The 14,102-nt window shown below is 39.9% G+C and overlaps 1 protein-coding gene across 11 annotated transcripts in view; it reads left to right on the top strand.

The window, feature by feature from the left end:
* The window catches only part of MBD5 (methyl-CpG binding domain protein 5), a 147,556-nt gene extending 140,373 nt beyond the window's left edge, over positions 1–7,183 (top strand). For all 11 annotated transcript variants that reach the window (XM_074873821.1, XM_074873822.1, XM_074873815.1 and 8 more), the window contains 2 exons: positions 2,116–2,191; positions 4,466–7,183. In XM_074873821.1, coding sequence (XP_074729922.1) covers positions 2,116–2,191; positions 4,466–4,537 — 148 coding nt within the window. In that variant the 3' untranslated portion in view covers positions 4,538–7,183. The remainder of the gene's footprint in view (positions 1–2,115; positions 2,192–4,465) is intronic.
* The last annotated feature ends 6,919 nt before the right edge of the window (positions 7,184–14,102 follow it).

Raw genomic sequence — 14,102 nt, forward strand, 5'->3', positions numbered from 1 at the left:
TGAACATTTATTTCAGTTTATCTTACTGTTTCTTTGGTTGATTTAAGCTACGTGAGGATACATAATTTTGAAGTTGCACAAAACTCCTTTACCACTGTTTTAGCTAATTCAGTCGAAACTTTAGTTAAATTTGTGCAACTTCGTATGTGGATGAAGTGCTATTTTACTTCACTTTGGTGCATCAGGTCAGTAAGGTTTCTAGCTTTTTAAAATTTTTGTACAATTCATGCCCTGGTATAGCTCAGATGACCAACGCAAAATGGTGTTGGGGAATATCTTACTTGAATAACGAGTAACACACTCTCTGATCTCCTATCTTCGATCTCCCAGCTGTACTGATGGGTATGAAAATAATTTTGCTGAACTAGGGGGATGGAATTACTGTAGAGCAATGCTGGTCATTCAGTTCGTCTGTGCTACTTCCTCGCCAGTCTTTTGCCAGTGCTTTTAGTTGCTATAAATCTTTAAGTCTCAGGGAAGAATGTCCCAGCTGACACGATGATCTATCTATCTTTATTAAAAGGGAAGATTTTTTTAGAAAGTGTCTTCTCTGTGAGGGACAGTCCTAGTGACCCAGCTGTCCTTGCCAGCTTGGGATGAGCTGTTCTCTGCCATTATCTTCATTTGTGATGCAGATGGCTCTCTTCCTCCTCCCCTCATTTCTGCATCTCCAAAGTGAGGATAACAAGACTTTCTTACTTCCTGAGGATATTGTGATGGATGCTCATAACACTGTCTCTCATCTCCAGGATGATCTTTCTCTCATCTCATAATATCACAGATCCTAGAATGGTTTGGGTTGGAAAGGACCTCAAAAACCATCCAGTGCCACCCCCCTGCCCCAGGCAGGGACGCCTTCCACTAGCCCAGGTTGCCCAAAGCCCCGTCCAACAGCCACAGTTTCTCAGGGCAACCTGTGCCAGGGCCTCACCACCCTCACAGGGAAGAACTTCTTCCTTACATCTAACCTAAATCTACCCTCTGTCAGTTTAAAACCATTACCCTCGTCCTATCACTACATGCCCTTGTAGTCTCATATTCAGCCATTTGTCTTCAAGTTCATTAGTCTTCTAAATGTACCTATTCAGTTGAAGTCATGAATGAACCAGCCTATCTAAATATATATATATATATATACACACACACCTGCTTTTAAGCAGAGATCCTCAACAAGCTGCCGACAAACAATAGTAACTTGTGCTCAGGTATGATTTGCTAGCTTGAAACCCATGAGGTGTGAACACAGAGCCACAGAAGTATGACCTGTCCTGCAGAGCATGGTGTTCAAGTGGGAAGCTTCTTTAAAGAAGAAACGTACATAAATAAAAGTGTTACTGTAAAATTAGATGTGTATGGAGCTGCCCAATGACTTGGGGTAACTTCTGGTTTGGAAGAAGAAAGTTGTCACCCTACCTTTACCATAGCCCTTGGTGTGCTGTCATTCCACCAACATTTTAGAGGATTAATATGACTTATTTTCTTCTGGCTATTTAAAGTTAGAAGGGGTATTTAACTTTGAGCTTTGTGCTTTGGGTAAGGGGAGGACTTTGTGGCTCACGCACTGATTTTTCAAGATGGCGGTGTACGTATTTAGCCCTTCACAAAATGATTGCTGAAATGTAACATTTCCAAAGGAAATGAATGCAGCATGTTCACGTGGAGTGGGAAGCAGGCAGAAGTGAGCCCTGGGGGTTTAGTAACACTTGTAGTCTTTAAGAAAGTCCAGAGTAGCTGGAGTACTCCTCTTCTGCTCCTGATCAAAACCCGTGAGAGTCTGGCCCTTGCTGCTAACCATTTAAAAAAAGATTACACAAACTGCTGTGTTCCCGTGAAGTACTCTTGCTGGTTATTCATGGACGTAATCTGTCTTGTGGATATTGTAACTATACAGCTCATGGAAGTGCTGCCTTGAATTTTCGTTCTGTAATTACAACACAAGCCTTTAGTTTGCATAATGTTGTATGTAGGCCTGATCTTGCTATTCATGCTATAACAACCTGGGAGGCTCTACGGTTGCTAGAATATGTCCAATGAATTAATGCGTTTATTAATAATTTTTTTAAAGTTTTTTTCTGTTACTAAGAATTACTGATGGCATTAATTTTTTCTTCCTAGAAGTGGAAAGCTAAATAACCATTTAGAAGCTGCTATACACGAGGCCATGAGTGAACTAGACAAAATGTCTGGGAATGTAAGTTTCTTTTCACATTAGCAATAATCTTCTTTTTCTGTGTTTCTGCATGGGTGTCAGTTGAAGCCTGGGAGTGTTGGTTTGGGTTGCTCTCTAACAGAAATTTTGTGTCTATTTTCTTAAATAAGTTGGAATTTTCAGTATTTCTCCTGCATTAAAAACTATTTGCCTATGTCTGAAAAATGGGAAAAGTTGTAGAATTTTAGTTACATCACCAGTTATATTATTTTTCACAAAGATTCCTGGACATTCTTTTACACATGCAGCCTGATAATATTTGGATCAGTTCCAGTCCAGCTCATATTCCCTGGGTTTTCTCTGACTAGTGACACAAAATCAGGCTCATTTGTTTTTCACTTTGAGTAACAGGATATTGAAACCACATTTAAAAGCATCATTCTTTTGAATGTAAAACTCTTTAAATAAAGTTTTTCTCATGTGAAATGAAAGATATTGGCATGAAAAGTAAGTTTAAAAAAAAAAGTATTCCTAATGTCAAATCTAACAGTGTTCTTTCTACAATAATTACACTGTTACTGTGTAAAATAAATACAAAATAGATATAAAATACAAAATAGATATAAAATCCAATACAAAATTTGGTTTATATAATGTACTCGTCTTCATATTTAAAACATGGCTGCAATTTCGTTGAAGCTCACTTAGAAATGCAAAAAAGTCTATCATAGCACACGTAATCTCCCATATTTTCATTGGTAATTATTCAAATTATTATTTAGAAAATGTCTGAACACAGAAAAAAAAGTCTTTTTCCTGATATTCAGTGCTCAGTACTGAAGATGCTTGTACATGTGCACATTTAGAAGTAGTAGTAAAACTTCAGGGGAGCTTCTGGAGTATATAAAAGGAAATGTATACAGAACTGCAGACTTAGACCTGAGTTCAGAACCACCAGGAGTTCAGTTATTCAGTAGCTTTTAGCGGCTGCTGTGTTATAATAAACTCAAATCTTTTGTTTAAGCTTCTGAATTTTACAGAAGGAGATTGAGTTTTGATTTAAAACGACATGTGTTTTCCTCTTGCCTTTGGAAGGAAAAGGAAAGCAGGATCTGACTGTAGGTCTTTTAGTCTTTTACAAAGAAACCTGGGGTATGTGTTTGGCATACACATCTGTGTTGGTTACACCACACCTGCATGTTCGGACCGGACTGTTCTTTTTTTATTTATAAACCCAGTAATACTAAAAACTGTATGCTGTGTGCATTTTAACTGTGATATAAACTGGCTCAGGGGAAACTGCTGTAATTGGATTTGCTGATCTGGTTGTTTCATAATGCAGACAAGCTGATGCACCAGCCTGCGTGTCATTACAGAGCCTTGATTTATATTTTAATCATCTGGTCACAAATTTTGTGATCAGGGTTTAGTTCCATAAAGGTGATGATTCCTAGAAACACTCGTAGAGAATCAGCGGCTCTCTTTTTAGTGACTTGCATTTTTTCCAGCAACTACTGTTCAGACAGCAGTCGCATTCCAAATGAAAAGCACGTGCAAACCAGATAATTAGCTGACAGCGTTATTGGTGCGAGCCAGTAACTGCGCCGCGAACGTTGGCGGTCTGAAGGAATTCAGGAAGGCCCCAAGGAAATAAGGCTGCCCAAGGATTCGGTGCGGCGTCCCGAGCGCGCTCGGGAAGCTGCAGGCGCCTCTTGCCGGCACAGCAGCCGGCTCTGCCGACAGATGGTGGTGGAACACCGCGGCAGGCCCCGCGCTGCCGCCCGCTTCCCGACACCCCGCCGCCTGCGCTGAAAACCAGCCTCACGCTCAAATTAATCTAGCGTTTAGCTCAAAATGGAGTGTTTCCCTTTAATAATTAGGCAGAGCTTGTTCCTTAGTAGTGCTACCGCAGACCTGCATTTGACTGCTCTGATTTTCCCCTGCTAGCAATATTGTCTCACCACTGACTTCCTACTTTATGGCTCTTGTTGCAGCGATGTGTAAAGGTTTGTCTCCGAGAATTTGGCATAATTGCAGTTTGGGGTTCAGTTCCCAATTATGCGCTTTCGCAATTGCTGTAGCCGGTACCTTTCTCCAGGGTAGCAGAGGTTTGAGATGTACCGACTGCGGCATCAAACTTTTTCTCCCCAGTGCCTTAAAGTTCTTAAAGTTCCTTTTAATTCGGGCTTCCACGTAGATGTGAAATAATAAGAACTGTTTCATAACAGCACCTCAAGCAATCCTGTAGCTCATTTATTACTGGCTGGTTACTTTGACCAATATTGTTTGCTAACTTCTAAATATACTTATTTTTAGGTCCACCAAATCCCACAGGGAGACAGACAAGTGAAGCCTCCAAAACCCAAGAGGAGGAAGATCTCTAGATAACATTGAATGTCTTTGTTACTGGTCCAGTACTTATCAAAATGAACGTGCACATAAGTCTATATGTAGGTATTGATATAGACGTGGTTATATCAATATTTATATGAAGACAGATAGTTACCATCACAGGGTGCTACGCGGATTAGTGGTACAATATTTTTGATGATTAGGAGGGATAGCGGTTGCTGGATAAGCCAATCAGAAATCTTGAAAGGTTGCAGTAACAATGTCAGATGATTACTGAAATTTTTTTCTATAATACTAAAATTGTGATTATAAGAAATAGTCCAAATGTTTCTGAGAAATTTTCATTGTGTATATAGATAATACAGAATTTCATGGTGATATCTGAAATGTAAATATTGTACAATATTGTCATGTACAAGCGTACCTAATGCACACTTTATCTTTTATTGTACAAAAAATAGTGTACAAAATTCTTTGGTTTCTATTGAGTACACATACAAGAGACTACCAGTGTAAAGTGATAAATAAAAATACAGCCTAAATGCTTTTATATGATAATGTAAAAGATGCTGTTTTTGTATTTAACAGCAGAGAGAAGGCATGATTATGTAATACCTTAATTATGACATACACTTCACGCCACTGAGTGTTCATTGATACTGTCTGTTTGGAATGAACCTTGCCTGGAAGTACTGTACTCCATTTCAGGTCTCTGTAGGAGAGTGCAACCTTGCAGATTCCTAACGGGATGTGGGATCACAGCTCTAATTAATAATTCAAAGGCTGCAACTATTGGTTGCGTTTTTATTTACTTAGCTTTTAAAGTAGAATGCTGTAGATTTTATTAAAAAGAAAAAAAAGTAGATGGACTATTTTAGTCAACCATTTCTGTAGTTAAAGTTTCATAGCCACCTGATAAACTAAACAGTTTATATCCCCCGTAACGTTGACCCCCTCAAAACCCCTAGATTTATTAGCTTAAATTATCTAACGTCATTAACCATCGTGTTTACTTTTAAGGGGGCAGAGGCCCTGCTTTAATAATGTGATCAGTATTGATTACGGTTTGGTTTTGCAGTAGAATGAAAGGGCATGCTCCGCAGCGTTCGTAAAATTAATTCCAGTATCCATCTCGCAGTATTAAAACAAAAAATTAAGGGTGGCTTACAAAACTATTAGCAACGGTAATTTTTATCAGTATTATGTAACATATCAGATTTATTTTATTTAAAAAGAATTATTTATACCATTAACAGATTCTTATATATATTAATGTGGCTGAAATGTGCAGGTTAAATCTATTAACCAAATTATTTATGTTATATTAAGTGAGAAATGTGAAACATATGTAGAAAAAAATTAATACACTACAGATTTAAAAGTCTAAAGCTATGAGCCATTATAAAATTAACGAACGGAAGTGTAGCACAACATTATTTCCATTTTATTTCATTTTTCTTTTTAACACGGATGGTGGTGATGGTGATGGAAGCAATGACATCCTCTGTCTTCAAGGCTTCCCGAAATAACTCCCAGTTCACCATTCCCGGTCCCGGGGTGGAGTCCGTAACCCCTACCTCTTCATCCGGGACCACCGCTTACCTCAGATTTCCTTTTTTCCCCCCTGAATTCCCCGATCTCACTCTCTAGCTAAGGACTGGCAGTGATCAGCACCCTGGGAAGCTGGCGGTATCGCCGCTCTCCAGATCCCCGGCACTCGGCGCCAGGATCCCAAGTCATTGCTCCTCTTCCCACCCGCCTTGCCCGAGTCCCAAACTCCTCTCTCTGAAGGACATGACCGAGACCAGCCGTCCCCGAGGACGACGGGACCCGGCGGCTGCTCTCCCAGCCTCGGCTCTGGCGTGCCCCAGCACGCAGCACTACCTCTGGGCTCGCCCCTGGGCTTTCCCACAGCCGGCACCGCGGCTCCCGCTCCTCCTTCCCCCCAGCCCAAGGGATCGCAATAGCTGCACTGGCTACAGGGGCCTGGAGGCAGGAGCCCTTCCTTCCGCGGGGTAGGTTCATTTGTCTTTTCTGTAACGCCACCGTCCTCCATGCAAGCTCATGTGAAGTGATCGATTTGATTCATTTTTTTCTTTAAATCCTTTTTTTTTTTTTTTTTTTTTATTTTTTCCTTTGGGGGTGGGGCGGGGTGTAGTTTAGCTCCCGTTTTTCTGTTCTGAGTCGATGTGTTCGTTTCAAGAGTCGATGTTGTCCGTTCCCCACCCCGGCCCGCTTTCCTGCTGTCTGTCCGCACCCGCGTGGGTTTTAATCCATCGCTCCGTGCGTGCGTGTGTACGTGTGCGTGTGTGAGCGCCTGTCTCGATTTAGTTCCTTTCTCCCTTTGCTTTCTGTCCTAGAACTGAGTTTGTATCGACCGACCCTTCTTTTGGCATTTTAACTAATTAGGTTTGTACTTTCTCACCAATGTATACTTTACATCAGTAGACAATGTAAAGTATTTTTGTGCACTTGATTTCATTGGTTAATAATGGCATTGATGTGGGTGCTAGGAGTAGTTTGTTTCAGTCCATACCAATTTTTTTCTCTTTTAGAGTTTTTATGGTTTCATGTAAGCAGTTAATGTAAATATTGTGAGCATTACAGGTCATGCAGTGTTGTAACATTTTAAAAAATGTTGCACCTACTTTACGATTAAAAAACTGGTCACTCATACTTGAATTTTGCCCATAGAGCCATTTCTTTCTCTTTGCATTAAAGCATAATATACTTTTTTGATGGAGGCCCAACCCTTCTTTCTACCTTATTATTTTTTGTTTAATAAATCTATATTTTTTCTAATAGAAGACTTAAAAATGAAAATTTAAAAAATACTTTTTGCCTACTTTCTAATTTAAGAGAGAATTCCTATATTTAAAAGGTGAAAAAAAAAATACTCCATTGTGGAAAGTGGAACAACACTTTATTTGTCATTATTATGGCACAATCACACGAAACTGAACTGGCTGAGTAAAGCGAGCCCACGACGTCAATCAGTATCTCGGTAGATTAGGGAACTACGTGATTCTTTGAGGATGTAAAGTGTTACATATTCTTGTCTATTTATTTATTTATTTATTATGCTTTCTTTTGCTAAGTGGGTGACAATGTGGTTGAGTCATTCAGATGACATTCAAATTAAAGGAAATATTCCTCTTTCTATTATGGTGCATTTTGTGAACACCATAAAAAATATTTTCATTTATTTCAATGGATTTTCTTCATATTTTCACTTCTGACAGAAAACATTTGGCTGGTATCAGCTGCAAAAAGAATATCCACATAGTTTAAAAAAAAAAAAAAAAATCAAAACCAACCCCACCTCTGATGTCCCAGGTCTATTATCCTCACAGTCTAAGGTTTTAGGGGTTAAAAAGAACTTAAAATTTAAAGGTATTTCCTAACTCAGTTTTGCAGAAGGTTTATAAGTAATGTGATATCCTTTTGGAGTCCCTGAGTTTGATGGTATAGAGATATTAGAGGGCTCGTGGTGGACTGAATTACCTTAGGACTGCTACCTTTCTTAGCTACAGTTTGTATTTTGCTATGTAGGGTTGTAATGTGAGAATTCCAGAAGAGCAGTAGCATAAAAGTGCTTTTCTATTTTTTAAAAAAACCCATTCTAGTCTTACTAAGAATTAGAGATTTTTTTAATATCAGTTTTGTAATTTTTGATAAAGTTGTCAATATTATGATTAAATCACCAGAAAAAAAAGTTACTGTGATGTTCTCTTCGGGGCAGGGACTGTCTTCCTATGTATTTGTAAGATGCCATGATGGGATGCCCGGTCTTAAATGGGGCCACGGGCACCGTTATCAAATTAAATAGCAACCAACAACGTTGAGGTTGATTTAAGTGCATAAAAGCCAAGAGAATTCACAGTTAAGACCACGAATCCGTTTACCTGTCCTTAGTTTGCCTGCTGTGTCCTCCCTGAAGGTAATGTCATCGGGTGCGACGTCCGACGGGTAAGTTGAGGAAGCCGATGGCTGTTGAAGCTTTTGCTCACACAACCCGGGACCTTCTCATCCAACTCAAACCAGATCCGCTCCGTTAACGCAGCCCTCGGTCCCCTCCCTCTCGCTGCTGTTTTTACAAGTACTAACTGAGCAACTCAACCTTCATGTTTCAGGATTCCACCAAAAAATACCATTAACCCAGCGGTTTAAGCACATCACCAATTTACAAAATCCCAAACACGTAAACAGATCATTTTAGCTCCAAATTCCCTTCAAGCAGAGTTCACGCTGGTGTCAAAACAACACGAGAAAAACGCTTTGAAACTTGGGGAAAAAAAAAACGAAACCTACTAAAAAATAATTTGTCTACCCCCAGGATAGGAGCCCGCATCCCCCCACAAGCATTTCTGCTGGCATCTCTGGACCTGGTTATCAAGCTCGCACTCACATATTTCCTACAAATAATGCTCAAACACAGAGGTTACACCAGGGGCTGCTGTTGTATCACTGTCACAAATGCTGCCCGAGCACACATACCCCAAAACGACCCCATGTTGCAAACTGTTAGTTATAACTGGAATGGTAATATGTTATATTTGCTTTGCGTTTCAAAGCTAAGCAGCGGGAAGTCAGGCCTCTGTCGTTCATGTCTCTCTGCCAGGTTTTACAGTTTATTTATTGGCTGCGAAGACTTCAAAGCAATTTTTGTTGTTGCTTTACTTAAAAAAAAAAAAAAAAAAAAATCAGAGATTCGATTTGAAATATCGCCCGCGAAAGCATGTTCTGGAGTGATTTCATCTGCCATGTTTTTACCTGCTGCGAGATAAGTATTTGTAATTGAGTGCCATCCCAACAGAAGATAAGGGGTTAGGATTTAGAACAGAAAAAAAAATATATATATATATATTAAAAAAAAGATTTTTTTTTTCTGGAAATTCCTATTTTTGGAAAAGATATGGGAAACAGGAAGGGTTTTGATGTGGTTTCCCTGGATGAAGTGGAGCGCAGAGCATCCCCACGTACTCCTGTGTACAAACCCCAAGAACGCATCAGCGCAGGTTGCCACGAGTCAGAGAGAACCACGCACGTGCGGTATCAGCCAGCGTTAAAAAGACAGGCAGGAATCGAAACCGGTGAGTGAGCGAGCTGGGCCTGAGCCCAGCTTGAGTCCGGCTTTGTGCAGCGCTAAACCAGTTACAATATGGGATGGGAGAACACAGTCTGCGAGAGCCGCGTCCGGTGGTGCAGAACATGGGCAGGTAAGTCCTGCTGCGGGGGTTCCTGGTTTCACTCGGCTGATGACGTTAATACTTATGAACTGTTATTTAAAACCAGTGATGGCAAGAGACTGTACAGATAAGGAAAAAATAAGCATTCTCGCCCTGAGGAAATGTCAAGGTGCCAAAATTAAGGTTGCAGTGCAAAAAAACCCAAAAGAACAGCATCCTAAAAATATAGAAGAATAAACGCTTTTGGTTCAAAAAATATATATAACTTCTACTCAGCTGATTCCTGCTTTGCGCATACCTATAACATGAACATACGCAGGGGGGGTGTTGCAGAGTCTGTGCTATGAGGAACCACCAACTTTTCAGACACAAAACAGGTTTCTAGATTAGACTTTTTTTTAATCCTACTTCAGAAGTTTCTATCTCATCAAATCACAATCATTTTAGGCCTTTTTGAAAGAGAAGCAATTCTTCACTCCCAGTAGAAATACTGCTCATTTTCAGTTCCAGGAAAATAATTTCTTGCTCCTCTCGATGATTTTTCTCTAGGGAGAGAAAAAGACATAAAAATAACAAAAAGTATTGGGGTTGCCATTATCTGTTCTCAATCATGGGAGCTGCTGTCTGCTTCTGAGGAAAAAAGTGAAGATTTACCGCTGAAAAATAAGGGAAATCCTATTCTATTGTATTCTAATTCTAATCCTATTCTAATTCTATTCTTCATTTTTTTAATTGTGACCGAAAGGAGAATCTGTAGTTCCCTGACTTGGTCTAGTACATCTTAAGAATTTCATCAACCAAAATAGCACAGAGAAGAACTTATAATTCTTCCAATATTGCTACAGAGAGATACAAAAAGCCAACGTGATAGAGCCAAATTATTTCCTGGCCACACAGGTGTCATCACCGTATTCAAAAATAGAAACCCCAATGGCACACCTACTCCGTTGCCCAGTTAATTAACTGCGTGCCAGTTGTCTCAGGCCTGGTCTTCATTTTTCAGCTATTCAAAAATGCATTTAACAAAACAATGAAGTGAATATAAATTATGAAATTTGAGGCTTTCGACACTTCACATAATGTCATGACAGCCTTTCTGTTAATTTGCTTTTTAAGTTACCAAGGAAAATTATTGCACCTTACGGGCCAGGTATTGACGTCCTGCTCACACACTTTCTTGATTGGCAGAAACCTCCAAAATTAGTGACAGAGCAGCAAGGAGCATCACTGAGCACCTTCCCTACTCCAGTTACTAAACATCAGATTTTTATGTTTCCATCCCACAGTCCTAAGGCTGCATTGGCATGCTCTGCAAGAACTTTTTTTGCATAATAAAGCCAGATCACAGATGTGATATTTAAAGTGGAAGTTGAACTAAAAGGAGTAGTTTTTAATGGTTGGACTAGATGATCTTCAAGGTCTTTTCCAACCTAGATGATTCTGTGATTCTGTGAGTATAAACTATCTAGAATAGAAAAGGGAGTTTTAAATTAAATACAAACCAACAAAAACAAAATGTTGAAAGACTTATTGGATACCCAAGCTTTGAGTTTGTGGGTGTTGGTTCAAGTGAAGTCTTCAGGGTACGATGCAGAACAGTGCTCTGGCTCCAGGTAAGGGAAGCAAGCTTCTCCACTGGTGAGGAAAAAGATTAGATTAATTAAAAAATAAAGTTTTTAGGCCCTTCCACATGTGCTGTAGTAGTGAAATGAATTGATCCGTTAGTCTGAATGAATAAACTACAAAACTTTTCTGTGAGAAAAAAACAGGAGAGCGACCGGTGGGGAGGAGAGAGCCCACAGGTCCACACAGGCACCCGTTGCTTCTCTCACAATTGCAGAGTAAGTGCCAGGAAAAACCTGGTACTACCCAAATCTTTGCAATTCATAACTTGGTTATGATGGAATAATTAAAATAGAAAATGAAGTGTTAGAATTAAAATTGGATTTTAAAAATTTTAGATTTATGAAAGTACGAGTATGGTATTCGCAACCCTAAAACCTGCAACGGGGCAATAACTTTTTATAGAAATTGCATATTAAGTCCTGCTTTAGCACCCACTTTGACAAGCTTCTGTACAGATGCTGAACCCAGATGTATCATCAAACACCTCTCCTTTTATCCTCGGGTCAGAGAGTGGTGGGAATAGCTGTAAAGAGAAAAGGTCTCCATAGCTTGGTGGAAGAGCCCTGGCAGCAACCTCATTTGCATCCCTACAAAGAGTTAGGTGGAATGAGTTTGCCTTAAAATGAGACACATGTAGGCATGGAAAAACACGTCCAAACTACATGTGATTCTTGTTAAAATACTTGGGATAGTTGTGGGAGAATTAGGCTGAAGCCCAGTAATGGTGCGAATTAAATCTGTACAGAGCATTTCTATTATAGGCAAAGAGTTCTTGCCGGGGAAATTTTAACATGGGTTTAGCTAAATACATATTCACGTTTTACAGAGTAACAACAAAATATCTGCATTTGTTCGGATTGATCTACTTCACTAACAGCAGAGCTAATATTACTTAGGAATATAAGAAAGGCAGCAAAGCACAGCAAGCAACAAATTATGAATTATTCAATGCAAATGTCAAGTTTTAGTAGTGAATGTGGATGTAAATCTTTTTTGAAAGGCTAAACGTTGCCATTAAGCAAGTCCATATGACGCTACATCTGTTGGATTTCTTTTATATTTATATCATTTTATTTTTATGTATGCTGGGGAAAAGTATGGGGAGTTTCCACATTAGAATTTTAATAATATCATTTCCCCAACTTCTGTTGTCTGTTGATTTAATGTTTGATGAAGGGATGATTTTTCTGGCAGAGGTTAAATCCATAACCACTTCATTAGCTACCCAAGCTGTAAGTCTTCAGACGAAAATTTGCAGAGAAATTTTAGTTTCCCACGTATTGAACCCAAGAAGTCAGATAAATTTAACTAGTTGCCATTTTCAGAGCATCGCCTCCTGATCTGGCGCCTTTACGTGATCTTACGCTGGGTGTCTTTTTGAGTCACTCCGTAAAGAACTCTTCCACATGTGTGGGGAGAATGCAGTCTGGGTCGAAATCCGTTTAATTCCCCCCTCAAATCAGAAATTACTAATGTCTCCAAATTTTCATTTTGCATTGCATCGCTCTCACCCACGTAAGACACGGGCAATTCAGTCCAATTTCTCTGCTCTCTTCTGTGTGTGTTTATTTTGATGTTGTCACTTTTGTCCCCCAGTAGCTGCATTCAGACAAAGCCAGTTTAATTTCTTGTGGAGATGGGGAGCGGTGACGTACACCAGAAGAGCGAGGAGGTATCCATTACTCCACAAATGTACGAGAAGCCTGTGCCGGGGGACTCCTATCTACTCTCTATAATCAATCTGTCCAAGTATTTCTATAGCTCTCATTATCCTGCATGCCTCCAGGATAAGAAGCCGAGAACAATCACCCATTGTCAGTTTATGAAGCAACTTTTTCATCTTCCTTCCCCAAAGACTAAATACTTAATTAAGTAAATTAAAATTAATTACGGAATCTGTACAAGATGTTATCACGTCTGTCCCTCAGACTGAGCTCTCTCTGCTGTTCCTGCGTGCTCGCCCTCCTAGTCATAGAATCACAGGAGGGTTTGGGTTGGAAGGGACCTCAAAGATCATCCAGCTCCAACCCCCCCACTAGCCCAGGTTGCCCAAAGCCCCGTCCAACCTGGCCTTGAACCCTTCCAGGGAGGGGGCAGCCACAGCTTCTCTGGGTAACCTGTGCCAGGGTTTCACCACTCTCATCATAAACAATTTCTTCCTTAGATCTAATCTGAATCTACCCTAAGATGGGAGGTGCCCAGCGGAGCAGCTCAGGGTGGTTTTGTTCAGCAGATCCCACCTGGAGATGGGAGCGTTCCCATCGCCTCGCCAGGGCCTCAGCCTGGTTAAAACATCGCTGAGCGTTTAAGGTCTGGTGCTATGATCCAGTGTGTGTGATTAAAAACACACATTCGTCTTCCAGAGCTGAGGCTGAAAGGCCTTCACTTTTGAAAAGATCGCTTCATATTAAGCAACACCTAAGAATGAGGCAAAGTCGTTTCTAACAAACCTCAAAGCATCTCTGCATATTTTTTAATGATTTCTTGTGCTTCATTAGCAAACTGAGCCAAATTCCAAAGGACATGAATGTTGCATTTCTATTAATTAGTTTTCAGAGGAAGATGTTGCCATTAACTATCTAGTGATCCTCTTATTAACTGTCTCATAAGGGTGACAAGTATCTAATAAAATAATGGATTAAATGGCAAGAGTGAATGAAGTATATCATGAGGATAGTTGAACCTGCAGCAAAATGAACACAATTACTTACCAAATCAAAGTGTAATAGGCCTATTGATTTTGATCTTAGAACTTTTAGAAGATGAACATCTTGAAGATGTCAAGT

The sequence above is a fragment of the Strix uralensis genome, chromosome 6 (assembly GCF_047716275.1).
Source record: "Strix uralensis isolate ZFMK-TIS-50842 chromosome 6, bStrUra1, whole genome shotgun sequence".
Classification (NCBI taxonomy): Eukaryota; Metazoa; Chordata; class Aves; order Strigiformes; family Strigidae; genus Strix; species Strix uralensis.